At 35.3% G+C, this 21,483-nt stretch overlaps 1 protein-coding gene across 3 annotated transcripts in view; it reads right to left on the minus strand.

Annotated features, from left to right (window-relative positions):
• DMD (dystrophin) overlaps positions 1-21,483 on the minus strand; it is a 2,676,723-nt gene that overhangs the window by 1,449,066 nt on the left and 1,206,174 nt on the right. For all 3 annotated transcript variants that reach the window (XM_058291720.2, XM_023592525.3, XM_058291721.2), the window contains 3 exons: positions 21,176-21,356; positions 6,506-6,651; positions 3,070-3,282 (listed from right to left, as the gene is read on the minus strand). In XM_058291720.2, coding sequence (XP_058147703.1) covers positions 3,070-3,282; positions 6,506-6,651; positions 21,176-21,356 — 540 coding nt within the window. The remainder of the gene's footprint in view (positions 1-3,069; positions 3,283-6,505; positions 6,652-21,175; positions 21,357-21,483) is intronic.

Consider the following 21,483-nt stretch of genomic DNA (forward strand, 5'->3'; position numbering starts at 1 on the left):
CACCCTTCCTCTTAATTCATACTACATTCTTCTCCATATTCAGTTTCCCATTTCATTGTAGATACTCCTTTTCTTTTCAACCCTAAAACTAAATACTGCTTACACGAGTTTAATATTCATTCTCCTAGGTCTTACATGGTTCTTTTGCTAACTTTTACTATCAATATTGTTATTACACTTTTTCCTTTTTTACCTCTTTTGCTTTCCCTGGCCCTAATCTTTTTCCTTCAAGGGAACTTAGATAACAACAAGGAAATACAATAAGAAGAACAAAGTGTCAAAGAGAAAACTTAACACAAACACAAAAACAGCAACTAAATAAAACCTGAGACTAGACAGAAAAGATAATGAACTGAACAAACCCATCAAGATAAAATAATGACCAGACAACAACAAAAAATTACAAACCAGACCACTAATCTGAAAGACTTGGCCTAGTCAAATGAACAAACTAAAAACCAGGAAGAGGATCAGAAAATCGAACAACTAATCAAAGCTGTCCAAACAAATATTATGTACCAACTTATTGAAGTGAAGGAAGATATTAAGGATATTAAGAAAACATTTGGAGAGCATTCTGAAGAAATTGTAAACAAACCCAAAAAGATAACAGATATGATGGTGATGAGCAGCACACCTGAAGAAATAAAAAATACACTCTCAAGCAAATAACAGCATTTGAACAGGAAGCAGAAAAAATTAGTGATGGGGAAGGCAGTACATTTGGAATCAAACAGATAGTAGAATTGATAGATAAAAAGACAGATAAAATACAGCAAGGACTTAGGGATTTGAATTACAACACAAAATGCACAAACAAATTATAGGCATCCCAGAAGGAGAAGAGAAGGAAAAGGGGACAGAAGGGGTGTTGGAGGAAATAATGGCTGAAAACTTCCCAAACCTATTGAGGGAGATGGATGTACATGTCCAGGAAGCACAACACACCCCAAACAGCATAAATACCAACAGGTCTACTCCAAGATATATACTTGTCAAATTATTCAATGCTCAAGACGAAGAGAGAATACTGAAAGCAGCAAGAGAAAAGAGAACCATCACATACAAGGGAAGCTCAATAAGATTAAGAGCTGATTTCTCCTCTGAAACCATGGAGGCAAGAAGGCAGTGGTATGACATAGTCAAGGTACTAAAAGGAAAAAATTTCAGCCAAGAATACTCTAGCCAGAAAAGCTGGCATTCAAAAATGATGGAGAGTTCAAAATATTCACAGATAAACAGAAACTAAGAGAGTATGCCAATAAGAAACCTGCCCTTCAAGAAATACTAAAGGGAGTTCTGCAGGTTGAAAGAAAAAAAAAAGGAGAGACAGAGTTGAAGGAGAATGGAAGAACAACTAAAAAGACAAAAAGAAATAAAAACAACATATGGCATACACAAATCCAAAAAAATATATGGCTAAGGTGAGTAATTTATTGAGAGTAATAATACTGAGTGTTAATGGATTAAACTCACTAGTCAATAGACACAGATTGGCAGAATGGATAAGGAAATACGACCCATCTACATGCCGTCTATAAGAAACTCACCTTAGACCCAGGGATTCAAGGAGGTTGAAAGTGAATGGCTGGAAAACAATTTTATAAGCAAACAATAACCAAAAAAGGGCAGGAGTAGCTATATTAATATCAAACAAAATAGACTTTAAATGCAAACTATTGTGAAAGACAAAGATGGTCACTATATATTAGTTAAAGGGGTAATATTTCAAGAAGAAAAAACAATTGTAAACATTTGTACACCCAACCAGGGTGCCTCAAAATACATGAGGCAAACACTGGAAAAATTTAGTGGAGGAATATATGCCTCTACAATTATAGTGGGAGACTTTAATACACCATTAACACCATTATACAGAATATCTCAACAGAATCAATAAAGAAAAAAAGACTTTGAATAATATATTAGGGGATCTGGACCTAATAGACATATACATCACACTATACTCAAATAGAGCAGGATATACATTCTTCTCAAGCACACATGGAACATTCTCCAAGATAGACCACATACTAGGCCACAGAGAAAGTCTCAGTGAATTCAGAAAAATTAAAATCATACAAAATAATTTCTCTGACCACAATGGAATGAAGCTGGAAATCTGTAAGGGTCAGAGAACCAGATTAGGCATAAAGATATGGAAGTTAAGCAACATACATTTAGACAAACAGTGGGTCAAGTAGGAAATCTCAAAAGAAATCAGTAACTACCTTGAAACTAATGAAAATGACAACACAAGATACCAAAATATATGTGATGCAGCAAAAGCTCTACTGATGGGGAAATTCATAACCATAAACTCATATATCAAAAAAGAAGAGGTAAACTTGAAGACCTAACTGTACACTTGGAGGAATTAGCAAAAAAAACCCAACAAACTAACCCTAAAGGAAGAAGAAAGAAAGAAAGAACAAAGATTAGAGCAGAACTAAATTAAAAAGAAAATAAGAAAGCACTAGAAAAAATAAAACAAAGAGCTGGTTCTTTGAGAAGATCAATAAAATCAACAAACCCTTAGCTAGACTAACAAAGAAGAAAAGAAGATGCAAATAAACAAAATAAGAAATGAGAAAGGTGATATCACCACTGATCCCACAGAAATAAAGAAAAACAAAGAGTATCATAGTATACATATGTATATATCACATACAATTATAAGTTAAAATATGTTGATGAAATGACATCACTAATTTATGTAAAATATGTAAGTGTTTAGCTTCATAAGCTAAATGATACCTATGTTTTAAAGACAACCAAACTAAAGGAAAGATAGGCTTTGAAATCATTGTGTTAAGAACATGCTTAATTCCAATTAGCACTGGTGAAAAACCAAATTCATTCTAAAGAAAATCCATGAAGCAGAACCCTATTTTTTTTTTCTAAGACGAAGTCAACTATACTCCTTTGAGCAGGATTTGTGTTTTTTGAGCTTATACTGTCTTTGAAAGACTCTGGATGTCAGACATCTATTTGCCTTTAAGTTACATAGTACATTGTTAGCAGGAAAAAGGAAAAGAAACAATGAATAAAAGTAAAATATCAAATTACCTGAATTTTTCTGAGTTTAGTCATGTGCTCCTCTAGTTTTTGGCAATGTTCAACCAGCTGGGAGGAGAGCTTCTTCCAGCGGCTTTCAATCCCTTCAAATTCTGATCGGTATCTGTGGCTAATCTCAGAGGGTGCTTTCTTTGATATCTCTTGCACAGTGGTGCTGAGATAATTTAGGCCACTCTGTTGCTCTTGCAGAGAACTTTGTAAAGCCTGCAGATGAAACAAACAAACTACATTTATAATAATTGATGAATTATAGTTGATTTTCATTTAACATGAAAGCTATATGATTAAAAATACAAGCAAAATAGCTGATATAATATTAGTTACCAAATTACTAGCTGTAAATTCCATATTTCTCCACGAGTCATTTGCACATTATTCAGCAATATTTTACTAAAAAGACATGCTTCTTTTTATAAACAATGTCAAATTTATGCAAACTATATCTAGATGAAGAGTACACATAGCTAATTGCACACCAAATTGTATTGCAGCATAACTTTATATTAATAACAGTCATTAATGATGCAGTTAAAGGAATTTAACTTCATTATACTGAGCCCTCCAGAAGGCAAACACTTATCTTCCTAGGTGAAACTACAACTAAATCATACTGATACTTGGTATAACAAAACACATTGATTAAATTTTTGTCAATTAAGTTTCATATATACCAAAGGACATGTCTCTATTTATAGTATTATGGTAAAATTCCAGGGTAATTTGGGGAGAATTTATTGTTTTTTTTTTTACATTTTCATGCATAATCTATGCAACTCTTATAAGAAAATAGCTATCTTTAGGTTTCCCCTACTCTATATATTTTTAAATGTTACTTTCTGGATATAAAGTAACAAATGCTCATGATAAAAAAAAGAAAGAAAAAAACCACCCACTATTTAAAATTAATATTTTATATAAACTTTTAGGGGTTCTTCTATGCATAATTAGTTGTATATCTGGTTATATTATTTTTTATTTAATTTTATGTATTTATCTCCCCTCCCCACCCCATTGTCTGCTCTCTGTGTCCATTCATGGTGTGTTCTACTGTGTCCACTTGTATTATTGTCAGTGGCACTGAGAAACTGCACCTCTTTTTTTGTTGCATCATCTTGCTGCATCAGCTCTCCATGTGTGCGGCACCCCTCCTGGGCAGGCTGCATTTTTTTCGCACAGGGCAGCTGGCTCCTTACGGGGCACACTCATTATGTGTGGGGCTCCCCTAAGCGGGGGACACCCTTGCATGGCACGGCACTCCTTGTACGCATCAGCACTGTGCGTGGGCCAGTTCACCAGATGGGCCAGGAGGCCCTGGGTTTGAACCCTGGATCTCCCATGTGGTAGGTAAACACTCTATCAGGTGAGCCAAATCTGCTTCCCTGGTTATATTATACACACATATTTACAATTATTCCTTCTTTTATAACTTGACCTATAACATCTCCTTGAGAATTTGTCAAACATGTAACTGTTATGGTTGCATTAATATATTATTAACAGTTATGAGCTATTTCATTTCATTGTTCCCTTATGACTAGTTACTAATGTCATTTTGAACTTGGCATTTTATGATGTGCATTTTCCCAAGTCATTATTATTTTTTAAAGTAAATTTTAATGTTTTTTCTCTAGCTCATTTAACCATTCACCATTATTAAGTCTATACAATAATTTTAGTTCTGTACTCCCACAAATAAGGTTGGTTTGTCTGTTTACCATCTTTCTATTTTATCTTTAAATACCCTGATAATTTCATTAAGATAGATTTCATGGAAATAGCATACACATGTAAAAATGAATGATCTTTTGCATGTTCATTATTAGGAGTATTGACAAATTTTATTTATATTCAATTTACATTCACACTGATACATGATAATATTTAGCTCACCACTGCCAGAGCTGCACTTATTATAACTGGGTTTTTTGTTGTTGTTGTTTGTTTGTTTATTGCATTAGGTGGGAAATGATATGTTTTGTAAATCTGTAGTTCATCCTTTACAATTCAAATTACCATTTTCACAGGTAATTGGTTGGTGATTTCCTCATTAATGGCTTTTCCCTTAATCATAGAAATAACTTTTTACCATGGCCTCACTTTTTAAAAAAATTTGTCTCTGGTATTTTTATAATCTTTATGAGTGTTTGCATTGATTTTTTTATGCTTCTCCATCCTATGTTTTAATAAATTTTCACTAACAATTTATCAAAAATTTATGTTTTATTGAAAATTGTACTTTTTAATCAATTTTAATTGATATTTTTAATTGAATAACTTTTGAGGGAGGCTCTAACTTAACTTTTTAAAGTTAATACATTTTCTCATAAATATTTATTAAAGAATTTTTCCCTTCCTCACTTGAGCAGAACATATTCTGTTCTACTCATTTACTCATCATTTCTTGTATATTTACTCTACCTTCTAATAACTGAACTTTTGTAAAAGTTTTAATACATGATAGTGCATGCCCTCCATACTTTTGGTTTTCAATAAAGTTATTAGTTCTACTGGGTCACTTACCCTTCTTGGTAAATTTTAGAATCATTATGCCAAGTATTAAAAACAACAACAAAAAGGAAGTTGGAAAGACCAAACAGCTGCATATTCTTTGGTATTATAGTAGAAGATGTAGTCAGTCTACATAAGACCTTATATACTGGAAAATTTTCATATAACCATTTCTCTGAAGAGACATTTCTAAAGTGACCTTAGTTTAAGAAAAATATTTAATTTAAAAAAGGACTCGATATAACAAAGTTAAAATTTTAAATGTTTTAATTTAAAATTCTCAAAATGTTGACATCTTTTCTCAGCATCTAAATAGAATTAATGAATATGTTTTCATGTCATAAAAGGTATGATTGGTTATAAGACATAGATGTTTTAGAACTACATAGGAAAAGCATTCTAAAATCTGTTAATAAATTCTGTCTTTCAAATTCCTTATTAGTATTTTATCTTTCCTGATTCAAGGCTGCTAAAAATTTAGTTATTAGAACTCATGAAATTACTAAGTTCATTATAACATATGACTGGTATTTAAATTCAAACTAATTTTATAAATACATTGATTTACTCCTATTTGGAAAAGTGAGTGGTAGTATAAATCTGGAAACAGAGAAGGAAAATAATGCCATGACTTTTATAATAATCCAAATCAATGTGTCTGAAAATGCACATTAAGTAGAGAGAATATACAATATATTGCCTTCAAAGATAGCATATGTATATTGTAGAACAAAGACAAAAAAAGCATGAAATACTGCAATTTAAAATCTCCTCTTCATTTGTTTCTTTAACTGGCTGAGTATCATGCTTGCCTTGCCGCAATTATATTAATGCTAAAAGTATTTTAGTTACTCTGATATGATTGTTCTATAAATGAGATCCAAACTTTATTTTTTAGAAGATTCAAATTTCTACAGACCTGCAACTCCCCGAGTCTCTGCTCCATGATTTCATACTCAGTGACAGCAACCTGAGGTTTAGAGAGTTTCATTTCTGACTGCTGGATCCATGTCAGGATTGTACTCATTGTCTCCTGATAGCGTAGGGGTGGCAAACTGTCGAAAACTTCAGCAAAAGGTGGGGGAGGGGGGGGAGCGGTGCAGAGTGAGAACAATTTAACTGCTTTAAATTTAGTTATTATGTTTTCTTAAATTGTCAGCAAACTCAAACACAGTATAATTTCAAATATTAAAAGAGCACAAAACCTGAAAATATGGATTTGTATATGATTATGATGATTAAGATAAATTCCTACTAAATGCCTGGTTTTATGTTCAAAACTTTACATATATTACTTTGAATCCTCGTATTATCCCTTCAAGGTTTGTGTTATTAAACTCATTTTTTCAAATCAAGAAATGGAGGAACAGGAAGTATGAGTAATTTGCCCAAGGTCACACATAGAGAAGGGAGAAACCAATTGGAATCCAAATATATCTGACTTTCACAGCAACTTCCATTATTATCATTTGTTTTGGGGGAAAACAATATCATTATCTAATGCCCTTAATATTTTTCAATTACATCATACCACCTCTATTTTTTCTAAATTAAACCAATTTCTGTGTGCTTAGTGTGTGTCAGGAACTCAAATAATAATCATGCATACATTATAATTGTTATTATAACAGTTAATTCTTAAAAATTAATCTGTGAGATATACATTGCTATCCCCCTCTACAATTGGGGAAACTGAGGCTATAAAAGCACAGCCAACAACTGTGCTTGTAGTCAAGTGTTAGAACCAGGATTTTAAATTAGGGCCATCTGGTTCAAAGCCCAAACCACTATCAAACAACATAATTTTCCACTTTCCCTTATGTGTGTATGTATATGTGTGTATATATACCTGTATGTATTATTAATCACATGTATATAACATTTAATGTTTATAAAGTTTAAGTGGCTATACTGATTATAATCAAGGAGATTAAGACGAGTTTGAAAATTTTGGAAGAGAACTGAAAACCATAAAAAAGACATGTCACATTTTAGAGGAAATCAAAACATATTCTAGAACTGAAAAATGCAGTAAGTGAAAATATGAACTCAGTGATCTAACAGCAGATTAGACACAGCTAAAGAGGGAATTAGTAAATCTGAAGATAGATAAGAATAAAATTTTCAGAATGAAGCATGGAGAGAAAAGAGGATGGAAAATATAGAAGAGAGGATAGAAGACAGATAAAAACAATAGAATGGGCTAACATAACAGCAAAATCATACAGTATGTCTTTTTGTGCCTGGCTTGGTTCATTCTACATGTCCTCCATGTTCATCCTCATTGTCATATGATTCGTAGTTCATTTCTCCTTATGGCTGAATAATTTTCCACTGTGTGTGTATATATGTATAATTTTCCACTGTGTGTGTATATATGTATGATACATAATATCATTATATATCCATTCATCAGTTGGTGGACACATGGGTTATTTCCATCTTTTGGAAAGTATGAATAATGCCACTATGAAAATCATTGTGCAGATGTCTCTTTATGTCACTGTTCTCAATTCTTCAGGGTATATAACGATTACTGGTATTGCCAGGTACTGCAGGGTATTTATGGTGGGGTGATGTATGGGAGCCCTATATGATGTTATACAATTTTTGTTAGTTCCCATTTTTTTACTATATACTTATTGTTTATGTGTGTTCATGTATGAATTATATACTTCAATAAATTGCTTTTAAAATGAAAAAAAAGGTCTAACATAAATGTATACCAGAAATTTAGAGAGAGAGAATGGAACAGAATCCATATTTGAAGAGATAATGGCTGATAATTTTCTAAATAAATGAAATCATGTGCAAAGCATTATTTTAAACCACTATACCAACTGGCATTATTTAAAGCATGATTTTTGTAGCTAGATATGGGTGTCAACCTATATACCAATTTCCTCAAAACTTAAGGAGAAGAATGTAAGAAACCATTTTGCATGCTATTCAATGGGATTTTCCAAACATTAAGATAATTTTAAAGAGTATGTTAGAAATGGATAATGAGCATTTATTAAATGTGCATATATTTATTTGGGAGCTCCTCCCCAAATTTATTTTAAGTGGCCTTATTTTATCTGAGCACTTCTGATTTTTTTATTGAAAGCTCTGTGGTATTTTAAACCTCACTCCTGTCATATAAATAGTGTTTCTCACTATTTTTCTCACCAGATGCATTTATGTGAATGCTAGATAATTTTTTTATCCCCCTCCCCTTGGGTTTTTTTGCATGCTGTCTGCTCTCTGTGTCCATCTACTGTGTGTTCTTCTGTGTCTGTATTTATTTTTATTTATTTCCCCTCCCCCCTTTGTGGCTTGCTCTGCTGTTTGCTCTCTGTCCATTTGTTGCACACTCTTCTGCATTTTTTGCTTGTCTCCTTTTTGTTGCATCACCTTGCTGAGTTGGCTCTCTGCGGTGCTTGCGGGCTGGATGGCACTCTGCAGCACCTGGGCCAGACTCTCTCCACAGCGTGGGAGTGAGCCTGCCTGCACAAGGAGGCCCCGGGACGTGAACCTAGGGCCTCCCATTTGGTAGATGGGAGCCCAACTGATTGAGCTGCAGCCGCTTCCCTAGATAATTTGTTTTGGGGGGAATTCCAAACCTCCATACATATTGTATTTATTTTTTTCCTATTTAAAAAAAAATGTTACATTAAAAAATATAAGAGGTCCCCACATATCTCACACCCCCATCACCCCAATCCTCCCAAATCAACAACCTCTTTCATCATCATGGGACATTCATTGCATTTGGTGAATACATTTTGGAGCACTGCTGAGGCTCAGGGCCTGGCTGTCACATGGACAGTCCAGAGTTTCAAGTCTCCTGAGTATACACCAACTCCAGTGCCAACCACAGGTCCAGTAAAAGTGACAGAGGCGACATGTGTAGAAAGGTCACATCTGTGTCCAACTCCATCACACTCAGGAACACAAACTCCAAAGAGGTCCAACTGACAAGGCACTGAACTTCAGAGCCATCTGCTATTATCATAGAACCTATCTGTGGGTCTCTGTAGCTCTCAGGAGAACCAGTACCTGGGGTTGTATCTACTTTGGCTGTCTCTGGGACCCTGCTGAGGCATGCATAAGCACGACCCTAGATAATTTTTTAAAAAGCAAAAATGGGGCTCATGAATATCAGTGAAGAAAAGGAGCTTTTTAAGAGCTTTGATGGTCATGATGAAGCAAATTTTTGTTTCTGAGAAGGCACCTGAGCAAGTGATCTGGAAGGACAGAAGTCTGAGGGCAGATACATTGGGGGTATTTTTGATGAGTTACAAGTTGCATAAAGTTTGGTTTAATTGAATTTGAAAATGCACATTCTGGAAAACTGCCTGTTTTCTGTTGTGTGAAAGGCAAAAGCCAAATTTATATTAGAAGCTTGCAAAAACTGATATTATCAGACCAATTTTACTCAGATGATCTGTGGTAGATGGTGGCATTTTACTTGTTTATAAAAAGATCATTGGGCTTTTATGAACATCTAGCAGGATTGCTTCTTTGTCTTTACAGAAAAAGATTACGTAGCATGACAATTAGGAAGTCTGACTCTGCAGTTCAGTAAACCTGGCTTTAGCACTGGCTCTGAACTCACTAGCTTTGGCAAATTACTTAACCTTTAACATTTCAGACCTTGTTTATTAAAATGGGGTTGATGATATTTTGGGGAGAATTCAATGAGAGCATTCACTTATTATTCCTTCATGCAGCAAATTTTTATTCAGTGCTTTGAGTACCAGGATTTAAGGAATTAAAAGAAAAGCCTTGGCTCTCAGGATGCTTAAAATCTAGTTGATGGGTCAGGAAGCAATGAAATAAATAAATAATTATAATTGTTAAAAGAGATAAATTGCTGTGAAGAAAAACTAAGGGGATTGTATCAATCAGAGTCTAGGAAAAGAGAAAATGAGAGGATATACAGAAAGAAAGAGAAAGATCCTTTCATGCCAGAAAATGAAATAAAAGGAAATTATGATAGAGAACTAGATATACAAATGTTGGAATAAATGAGTATTCAAATAAGGGAGGGTGCCCAACTCATAGATTAGCAATAGCTGGAAGTTACTACCACCCTGAAGGTTAGAGGGACAAGGGGAAAAGGTGAGAGATAGTATTATCAGAACCCCAAAATTGGGGCCACGCGGCAGGAGCTATATACACAAAGAGGTTCCCTAGTGGAAAGTAGGAGCCTTGAGAAATTGTTTTCAGAGGGAGCTAGAACCTTGGAGGATTCATCCTCACTCACTTGCTGGAGATACCCCCTTGAAGCAAAGAGAGATGGGATAAAATATTCTTGCTTTTCTCCTTTTCTCCTCAATTATCTCCAAAGTGCCTCCCATTGGCTGAGTAAAGCTTGGAGCCAGTTTAAAAAGAGAGCCTGGAAAAGTAGTTGTCATGGGAAGAGCAGGAAATGGCACTGAGAATAGGCAAATGATGTGTGTGAATGATGGTGGGGATGGACATGGGGCATGGGAAAGGAAATTGAGGGGTGTAACGGGATATCAATAGTTTTTATAATAATCTATTTCTTAAGTTTAATGGCTTCATATGCAGATTTATCTTTTTCATTATTTTAAAACTTCTACATGTATTTTATAGAGACTTTTTGAATAAAAAATTAACATAATCAACTGAAAAATATATTAAGATGAAGAGAGAGTGACTAGATAATGATCAAAAAGGCCTCTATGTGGAAGTATCATTTGACCAGAGGACTCAAAGGAAGTGAGGAAGGGAGCCATATGTATATTGAGAGGAAAGCTTTTCCAGGTGGAGAATAAGGAGTGTAACAGTCCTGAAGCATGAGCATTCCTATCACAACCAGGAGGCAAGCATAGGGAGAGCAAAGCAAGCAAGGGGAATGTGGTCACGCATGAGGACAGAGTGGTATCCCAAGACACCTGTGGAAGCCAGAAGAAGATATTACATTCAATTCTAAATTATTCTATACTTTCTTATTACTTAGTGCATTGCTGGATACAGAGTACATTTGCTATTATTATTATTCGGTATGAAGGGAAACACTAGAAAATAGGAAAGTGAAGGAGACCCACTCAGGATCAAGTAGAAATTGTAAGAGTTTAATATAACATTTTTTTAAAGATTTATTTTTAATTTATTTCTCTCCCCTTCCCCCCCTCGCCTGCCCCAGTTGTCTGCTCTCTGTGTCCATTCGCTGCGTGTTCTTCTGTGTCCGCTTCTATTCTTATCAGCGGCACTGGGAATCTGTGTTTCTTTTTGTTGCGTCATCTTGCTGCGTCAGCTCTCCGTGTGTGCAGTGCCACTCCTGGGCAGGCTGACCTTTCTTTTCGCGCTGGGCGGCTCTCCTTATGGGGCACACTCCTTGTGCGTGGGACTTCCCTACGTGGGGGACACCACTGCATGGCAGGGCACTCCTTGCGTGCATCAGCACTGTGTGTGGGCCAGCTTCACACGGGTCAAGGAGGCCTGGGGTTTGAACCATGGACCTGCCATGTGGTAGGCAGATGCTCTATCCATTGAGTTAAGTCTGCTTCCCTAATATAACATTTTAATGTTACAAACAGAAAGTGAAAACTCCCTTACTAGGGAGTGAACAAAAGCTACTTAATAGAGACACTCACATTCTTCTATTGTGGGGGGAGGGTTCCTCTGAGTTAACTTTACATTCTAAATAACCAGACCCAGAGTTAAAGCCAATATATTGCTCTGAAAAGATTTACATACACACACACGTGCATGCAAACACATACAAATGAACATGCACACATACATATACACATTAACATACAATGCAAAAATACATACACTCAAACACACACAAAAGGTGAATTTACTTTATCCTGGGAAGAAAACTGATTAGACAAAAAATAATAATCGGCAAGGACCAAGGGAAAGGACACTAAATGAGATGAAGATGTTCTTTTTCCTTAGGTTTGGGTGTATTTAAAAAGAGTTGTTTGAGTATTACATAACAGCTAAGTCATTTAAAAATATGTTTCGGGAAACGGACTTTGGCCCAGTGGTTAGGGCGTCCGTCTACCACATGGGAGGTCCGCGGTTCAAACCCCAGGCCTCCTTGACCCGTGTGGAGCTGGCCATGCGCAGTGCTGATGCGCGCAAGGAGTGCCTTGCCACGCAAGGGTGTCCCCGCGTGGGGCAGCCCCACGCGCAAGGAGTGCGCCCGTGAGGAAAGCCGCCCAGCGTGAAAAGAAAGAGCAGCCTGCCGAGGAATGGCGCCGCCCACACTTCCCGTGCCGCTGACGACAACAGAAGCGGACAAAGAAACAAGACGCAGCAAATAGACACCGAGAACAGACAACCAGGGGAGGGGGGGAAATTAAAATAAATAAATAATAAATCTTAAAAAAAAATAAATAAATAAAATAAAATATGTTTCGTGTTTGATTGTCAAGGCATGGGTCATTGTATTGCATATAATATTTAACCAAATATTTGAAAGTATTTAGAGTGTTTTGCAGATAATCTTGGCATTAGTAGCTTCTCAGGGAAATATTAAATGGCAGGAAATAATGTTTTTCCGATTTGCCAAATCAAAGGGATAAGGTGCTATGAACATGACAGAAGTATAAAATAGGTACATAACTTGTAAATGTATAATAAAATAGCATAGTTTGCTGAAAACTCAGCCAGCATCCATCTATGTATAAATAGAGATAGGCAGATAGATAGATAGATAGATGATGGACATATAGAAAGATGATAGAGAGTGCATTAAATTTAAAAAATCTGTTTTTTTTTCAGTACAGGCCAGCATGAAATAAAAATCTTTCAAATTTGGAAAGATGAACAGTTAACACTAGTTTTTTTTAAACAATGACCCATTTTTCCTATATCAACCAATACAATTCTAGATTAAGCTTATAAAATAATGATCATATGATGTGATAGATTATTTTTCTGTTATGTAAACAAAATGATAACAAATTATGCATTAATTTGCATTATCCAATGAATAATTTGCATTTTCTAGTGTCCCAGGTTCCCCTGAAAACTCTGATCAATTATGCAAGAACCCATATCACCATTCCAGTGGGCACTGTTTAGCAAAATGCACTGATGGACATTTCATTCTCAATTCTGATTCAGGAGGTTTGGGAACATTTCCTCTGGCTACTGGGGTCCTGAGAGCAAACTCTGGGTTTTTCATAGGTGGACTGCAGTTGGAGAGGGGCTAGAATTTCAACAGGACCTATCAACTCCAGAATTTCAGAACTTGCTACCTTGCAGTCCATGTGTAGTTTGATCAAGCAGGAACTGCTTCTATCTAAATAGCTGTTGTAATAGCTACCTAATGGGCTCTGACCTCGCCCTCAAGTCCATCTCATTTGTAAGGGAGGTCCCAATTAGATTCTCTCTTCTTTAGCTCCCTCCTGGGCTTTGTGTTTAATGAGAAGTAAAATATTTCAGTCTATGAAGTGTTGGTGCTATTCAGCTTAACAACTTCCTATCTGTATTCAAGTATAAAATATGAAGTCCCCCTGCTGAAAGATAAACCACACTTTTGCTCTGTTCTGAGAGAAGACAGGACTAATTGTGAAAGGGGAGAGTGCAGAAAAGATCAAAATGGCATCTATTAGTCTCTCTCATGTAAGTTACCTGGCACAAGCAAAGGCCCATGCAATATTCAATCATATCTAGTCTTGCCATGCCTACTTTTGGGTTCTTTCAATTCCTCTTTGATGCCCAATTTCAGAAAATATAAGACTGAATTGTAAAGTTGCACCACTGGATAAAACTCATCAATATTTTCTATTTTTCCCAAGATAATATCCCTAACCCTCATGACCGCTCATAAGACCCGGGAGAACTGCCCTCTGTTCAAATTTCCAAACTCATCTTTTAGTCTTCTCTGTGCTTCAGAGACAGGACTTCTCTCTTATTCTTAAGTAGCCATCAACTACTATCCTTAGTCTTGTTAATGACCATTTTTCTGTCAGCTCCCATGTCCAGTAGTACATTTTCAGGTTAGCCTTCACTGGCCTTCCCAGTCAGGATCGGTTTCCTTTATTTGCAGCCTCAGAGCCTTGGCCTTTTCTTTCTGAGCACTCATCTCGGATTATAGCTATACAATCACTAGTTTAGTTATGTAATTAATGGCTGTGTCTATCCCAACATTACAAGCATGATGAGAGCAAGGAGCATGTATGTTTTTGGGCTAAGCATTCTACCCTCAATTACCCTGCAAGGAACCAAAATTTGTTAAAAGAACGAAAGAAGGTTGCAGAGTATAAACTTGAGCATAAAGACAGAATCCCTTTTCCAGGAACATAGCAGGAGCCCAGTGTTTTGGAAAGCTTATACCCCAAATGAGAGGATAAATAAATAATTTACCTGGAGAGTTCGGACACTATTCTCATTCCATTTCTTAAATCATTTTAATCTCCATGGAACCTATTGAACTATGAACAGCTTAGGTTGACTTTCTTATAATTTATTCCCTTTCTCACTTCATAGCTTCTTAGAGTGCTAAGGTAGGCTTTCTCTAATTGCAATGTTTTTCTCTGGCACAATTTAGTTCTAAATTTAAAATGCTTTAGTCTTTGGCTGAAAATAAACAAATAGCAAGAAAGTATATGCTGTGTCTCACATTTTAAGCAGAGAGAGAGAGGGAGGGAGTGCATATGGGTTTTGTTTTTTTTCCTGGAATTCTTCTGAAAAGGAACAAAACCATGTTCTAAAATTGATTATTTTGAAATAGAATAGTTAATAAAGGAACAATATTGATTACATTCTGTATTAGTCAGCCAAGAGGGTGTTCATGCAAAATAACAGAAATTGGTTGGTTTCTACAAAGGGCATTTATTTGGGGTAGGAGCTTACAGATACCAGGCCATAAAGCATAAGTTACTTCCCTCACCAAAGTCTATTTTCACATGTTGGAGCAAGATGACTGCTGACATCTACAAGGGTTCAGGCTTCCTGGGATCCTCCCTTCTAGGGTCTTACTTCTCTCTGAGTTCAGGATTCCTCGCTCTTCTAGGGCTTGCTTCTCTTTCCTCTGTGTTGCCTACTTACTGGGGCTCCAGCTTCAGGCTTCAGCATCAAATTCCAACAATCAAAACTCCAACATCAAAAACCCATAACTCTGTCCTTTGCTGTGCCTTTTATCTGTGAGTCCCCACCTACCAAAGGGTGGGGACGCAATACCCTACTGGCACAAGAGGTTTTACCTAATTAATCATGTAAACTGATGAATCCAATAAGATCTAATACGCCCAGAGGAAAAGATCAGTTTACAAACATAATCCAATATTTCTTTTTGGAATTCATCAATATCATCAAACTCCTACACGTTCCAACCAGAAATATTAGTTATGTTCTACAAGTACCACTTCATGGAAAAAAATGCTTACACTACATTTTATATATATTCTCATATATTAATTCATTAATAGAAGTATTTATTGAGTGTCAATTATATTTCAGTCTTTATGATAATTATTGGGGCTATGGTAATGAAGAATTCATACAATCTGTGCACTCATTTTTATTGATTTCATACTCTACTCATGGATGCAGATACTCTAATATTTGCATCTATTTTTGGTGAAACTTGTAATTAATTTTATAAAACGAAAGTACAAAGTGCTATACAGGAAATTGTGGGGACATCATATATAGGCTAGGACTCATAATGGAGTAACTTTTGAGCAAAAATATGAAGTAATAGGAATTAGTTACTTCCAGCAAAGCAGAAGAGCATGTACAGGCTCTGAGGTGGGGAGTATGCCACCATTAAGCAATTAAATGAAGACCAAAGTGAAGCAGAAAGAAAGGATGAATGAGACTGTGATTGGAGGTAGGCTGGAGTCATATTAGGCAAGACCGTATGGGTGCTGTTAAAATTCTAAGAGAAAAAGGATGTCACCGAAGTTTTTACACAGAAGTGGGGCTGTCAGATTTGCCTTAAGGAAAATAAGTCTGGCTGAAATGTAGAAAACATCTTGATGTCAAGAATAGATGTGGGGAGACAAATTATGGTCAAGGCAAGAACCAATAGGAGCTTGGATTAAGAGGATGGTAATAAATATGGAAATAAATTTGGATGTGAAAGTTATTTGGGAGATAGAAATGCATAGGACTTGGTGATGGAATGGAAATGTTAGAGAGGGAAGGATGAAGGAGAGGGAGTATCAAGAATGACTTGGTGGTGGTTCCTTTCTTTGATAAAGGAGGAGCCAAAAGGTTATTGTTGGGAGAGGTGGCTGCCATGAGTTTTTCATTTTGGGTCATCTTGGGGAAGAGGGGAAGGGAAATAAATAAAAATAAATAAATCTTAAAAAAAACACACAAAAAAACAGCCGCTTAAAAGAAAATATATTTTATGATTTCCCTTATATGAAACTCAGAATTAACAGAGACAGAAAGGAGATTATAGGTTATAAGAAGCTGGGGTTGGAGGAATGGAGAGTTTCTGTCTGTGGTAATAAAAAAGTTCAATATAGTAAAATTAACTACACTAAATTAATTGGCCTGTTGAGAAATCAATGTTTTCCTCAGAATTATATGCATTAGTTTTAATATACAGTTATAATATTATTATAGTCATGATTCAAAGTTGAGACTTTTCATTCAATTCATCCTCCTGCTACCGATAAAACTGAGGTGTGATAGTTATATGTCAATTAATTCTCAGTGCGGAAGACAGACAACATACATGGGATGGGATGCTCTGATTCACTACTAGTCTTTCTCCGGTTAGTACACCACTGATTTTCAATACATGTGCCTGTTCCATAGGATCTGGCAATTCACAGGCAATGAATCACTTCATATTGGTAAACTGTGCTCAAAATACATTTTTTTCAACTCCTTTTTCCTTCCCTACCCTTATCCAAATTTGACACTACATTTCCTTGAAACTGATCATACACATGTTTTGATGATGCTCTTTCATAGTTTGTAACAATTGTTTCACATCAATGCAAGGTGTTGGTGGTGGGGTGATGTATGGGAGCCCTGCATATTGACATGCATGTTCATTTTATAAGTTCACAACTTATACTATACACTTATTGTTTATGGATGTCCAGGTATGATTGATAAACTTCAATAAAAAAGTTTATAAAAAGCTAACAAGTTGGGAACCTGTTTGTGGTTTTGTTTTAATAAATGACTACAAAACAATTGTTATCCATCTAATATAATTTAAGGAGTAAGGCATAGAACAAAAGCATGCATACACACGTGGAAACATAAATCCCACAATTTCTTTTTCTGTTTCTTTATGTGGAGTATAATAATAACACCATGTAATGCTGGCAAGGATTGATACCAGTGTTTGAAAACTGCTTTGACAATTTTGCAAAGATGTGGATTACCTCATTTAAATCAGACATGTTTGAGAATACCAGCAGGGGATTTCTAACTCGTTTGTAGATTTAAAAATACGTGTGTGTGTGTGCGTGTGTGTGTGTGTAAAATCTGGTGCATAAGCCAATGCATCTGAAGGTACCTGAGGAAAACCTTGGCATGTAGCACTCAGTATGAACCAGTGAGATGTTTGTGAATGCTGCCCTTGGGATCTCAATGTGGGAGCAGACATTATCTTGCTCCAGCTAGGGAAATTCACTTTCTCCATCTTATGTGGAAATATTGATTAATAATCCAACTGATAATTGTCTCTTTTCTGAAAGCAAAAAGACAACAAACATATTCGATTAAATATATTTCCATCTTAAAAGACAGCAAGTGTTCCACTGATATCTTTTGGTTCAGTCTGTTTTATGCAAAAAAATAGCCTAAGGATTTAACAGTTGGTCAATTTTTAACTTATAAATAAATAAAATTTGTTCCAAAATAAAGCCTACTTATTGCAGTTTCTACTGTTCTATTTCTAAAGCATTCTCCTTAAAATAAAGATACCTTCCTGATGTCTTATGATTAAGGAAATATATTCTACAAAATTAAAATTAATATAAATGAATGTCGGTTGGAAGCCTGTGCTGTAACTTATTGGGAAAACTAATGATTCAGGCCTCCATACTATATTATTGTTTATCTTGAAAGGAAAAAATATCCCATTAATCTCCAATCGTTTAGTATGGCCATATGGGGGATGGCAGTGATAAACTATGGCCAAACCGACATTGAAAATTGTAGTGGAAGAGTGGGAAAAATGTTTTCTACACTTTTTGTTTAAAAACTTCTGCTTTGTCCAATGGAATTAAAAGAGGGAGGTACTGCTGAGAAGAGAGAAGGGAAGAAAGGAGCAGAGCACAAAGGAGAGGAAGGGCAAGATGATTTCGTTATAAAAAAAGAGGTGCATGTGTGAAATTAAGTACTATGTTTTATGTTATATACAAGGGGGAACAATTTAACCGAAAATCAAGATAAGCAGTGATCTACTTTGAAAATTCAGAAATTTTCCCCTTGCAATATAAAGCTATCATGATAAAGCTGAGCACTCAGAAGTAGGTTATGTATGACCCTTTTATGAAAAAAATGACAATTATTTCCTTCCAAAAATGAAAACAAAACTGTTTATAGAAAATAAAGGTACTTAAGGATCAGAGAAAGAATGGAGCAGAGAGAAAGACAGAACCGAAATGCCCGTGGTGGTACTATTAAAATTACGATAACTTATTTCCCAAAGGTTGAGTAAAACTGTACAGGGATACTTTGGCAAATAAAGTAGAAGGGATTACATTTTATTAATGGATAAATAGAATAAAAAAGAAGGTTGGAAGTTATATAAACAATCATATGTATGAAAGATAAAGAAGAAAGATGATGATATTGATGGATGGATGTTTGGATGGATGAATAGATAGTATACATTATTATTATTATATATATATATATATATTGCAGTGTCATAGAAAAATATTTGTTATCAATCATCAATATTTGGAACATCTCTAAAGTAAACTAAAATTTTGAATCTTAATTAATAGGAACATTTATATCAAAATATTTTCCAGTGAAGAAGTTCCTTTGCCCACCAGTTACAATATATCCTTCAATGTACTTGACTTTTAAAGGTTTTTATAGACTTTTGTGACTAGAAAACAATATGTTATTGTTAAATAGGTCAATGTTTGAAAATTTAGGACATTCAGAATGTTTTCCCCCATTGTTTTATTGAGGTACAACAACCAGTACATTGCAATCCACTAGAGGGAGCTGACATTATTGTAAACTTGCATTACCTGATTATCAGTAAAATAAGCCCTTCAGGAAAAATGAATTTCAATGAGAAAAAAATATGAATTGATATTTGCTTTATTCATTTCATGACCTCACCAAAAATAGTAAAACTGGAAAAATGAGGGAAGCATCATGTAATTAATATATTAAGTTGAGAAACATATGCACAATTCCTAGAATAGTTACAAAGTATATCAATAGAAAAATGTGTTTTACAACTAATTACTGTTTTAGTAGAAAACAATTGCATGTTCTTGTACTTCTTATAACAATTTGGTAAAGTTTATAAAAAAATATTTTCATTTTAACCCCTTAAAATCCAATTATACTGGGGAAGCGGCTGTGACTCAATAAGTTGGGCTCCCATCTACCATATGGGAGGCCCTGGGTTCACTTCCAGGGGCCTCCCTGTGAAGGCAGCCTCGCCCGCACACTAGAGAGAGCCACCCAGTCTGCAAGCACCGCGGAGAGCCGCCCAGCCCACAGGCGCCACGGAAAGCCAACTCAGCAAGGTGATGCAACAAAAAAGGGAGACAAGCAAAAAAACACAGAAGAGTCCGCAGTGAATGGGCACAGAGAAGCAGACAGCAAACAAGCCGCAAGGGGGGAGGGAAAAATTTTTTTAAATCCAATTATACTGTTTAATCCTCCATGTGTACATATATAAATATACATGTATGTGATCAAAACCAATTCATTTACTATTGTTTTAAAGTTTTATAACTTGTTTCTTAAAGGAATTTCGGTCTTCAAAATTAGGCTCATGAACAAGAATATTTTGGACCAGGCACAATGTATTAACATCATCCTAAAGAGGAAATTGGTAAGATACAAAAGAGACATCTTGAAAACTTTCCTAGCTGCATGGTATTTATTAGTATAATTTCTCCACTTCTATCTCATATTTCATCATGAAAAGAAGAAAATATGTAGGTATAGTATTCCAATTGTAAAATGATTTCCATGGAATAATTTGTCCTCAATTGATTTACAATGGCCACATGCAAGATGTAGCTAAATTTCCTCCAGAAAAAGTTTAAAAAGTATTAGAAGGTTCATAGCTAAATATCCTTGCATATATAGTAAACTGGATTCATTGAAAGCCTACTCACAATACCTCAACTGCTCTTTTGTCCTTCAAGATCCTTAATAACTGATTCTGAAATTGCAAGCAACCAAAGTGAAGTTGTGCCATATCAAACACATGATTTATTTGTTCCTTAACATCATGAAATTATTAAAGGAGGGAAACACATGTAAACAAAACACATCTTTTTCCTACTATCACTATTTTATTACAGGTTACTAGAAGTTGTAGAAAGAATGGTTCCACTGACAGAAGTTTTTCTTTCATGTTAGTAGCTTCTTTTCCCCCCACAAATAACCCATTTTGAAAAATTTCAAGTTAGCCATTTTAAGTACTTTTACTTACTTGTCTGTAGCTCTTTTTCTTTGGCCTGCGCATCAGCAAAGACTTGGTTAAAATGATTTGTAAATGCCACAAAGTCTGCATCCAGGAACACTGGCCCTTGTCCTTTCTTTTTCAAGGCTATGCTTTGAATTTTTAATCTCTCTATTTGAGGCTGAAGGGCTGACAGCCGGTTGACTTCATCCTGTACCATAATTTAGGGTATTAAAAGAAATAGCATTTTTACTTTGCATACATTAAAGTTTTGCAAAGGAAGTTGTTAAAAGGCAGTGATGCGAGCTTAGTTTAATACCCTTATCAAAAATTTGATA

The sequence above is a fragment of the Dasypus novemcinctus genome, chromosome X (assembly GCF_030445035.2).
Source record: "Dasypus novemcinctus isolate mDasNov1 chromosome X, mDasNov1.1.hap2, whole genome shotgun sequence".
NCBI lineage: Eukaryota > Metazoa > Chordata > Mammalia > Cingulata > Dasypodidae > Dasypus > Dasypus novemcinctus.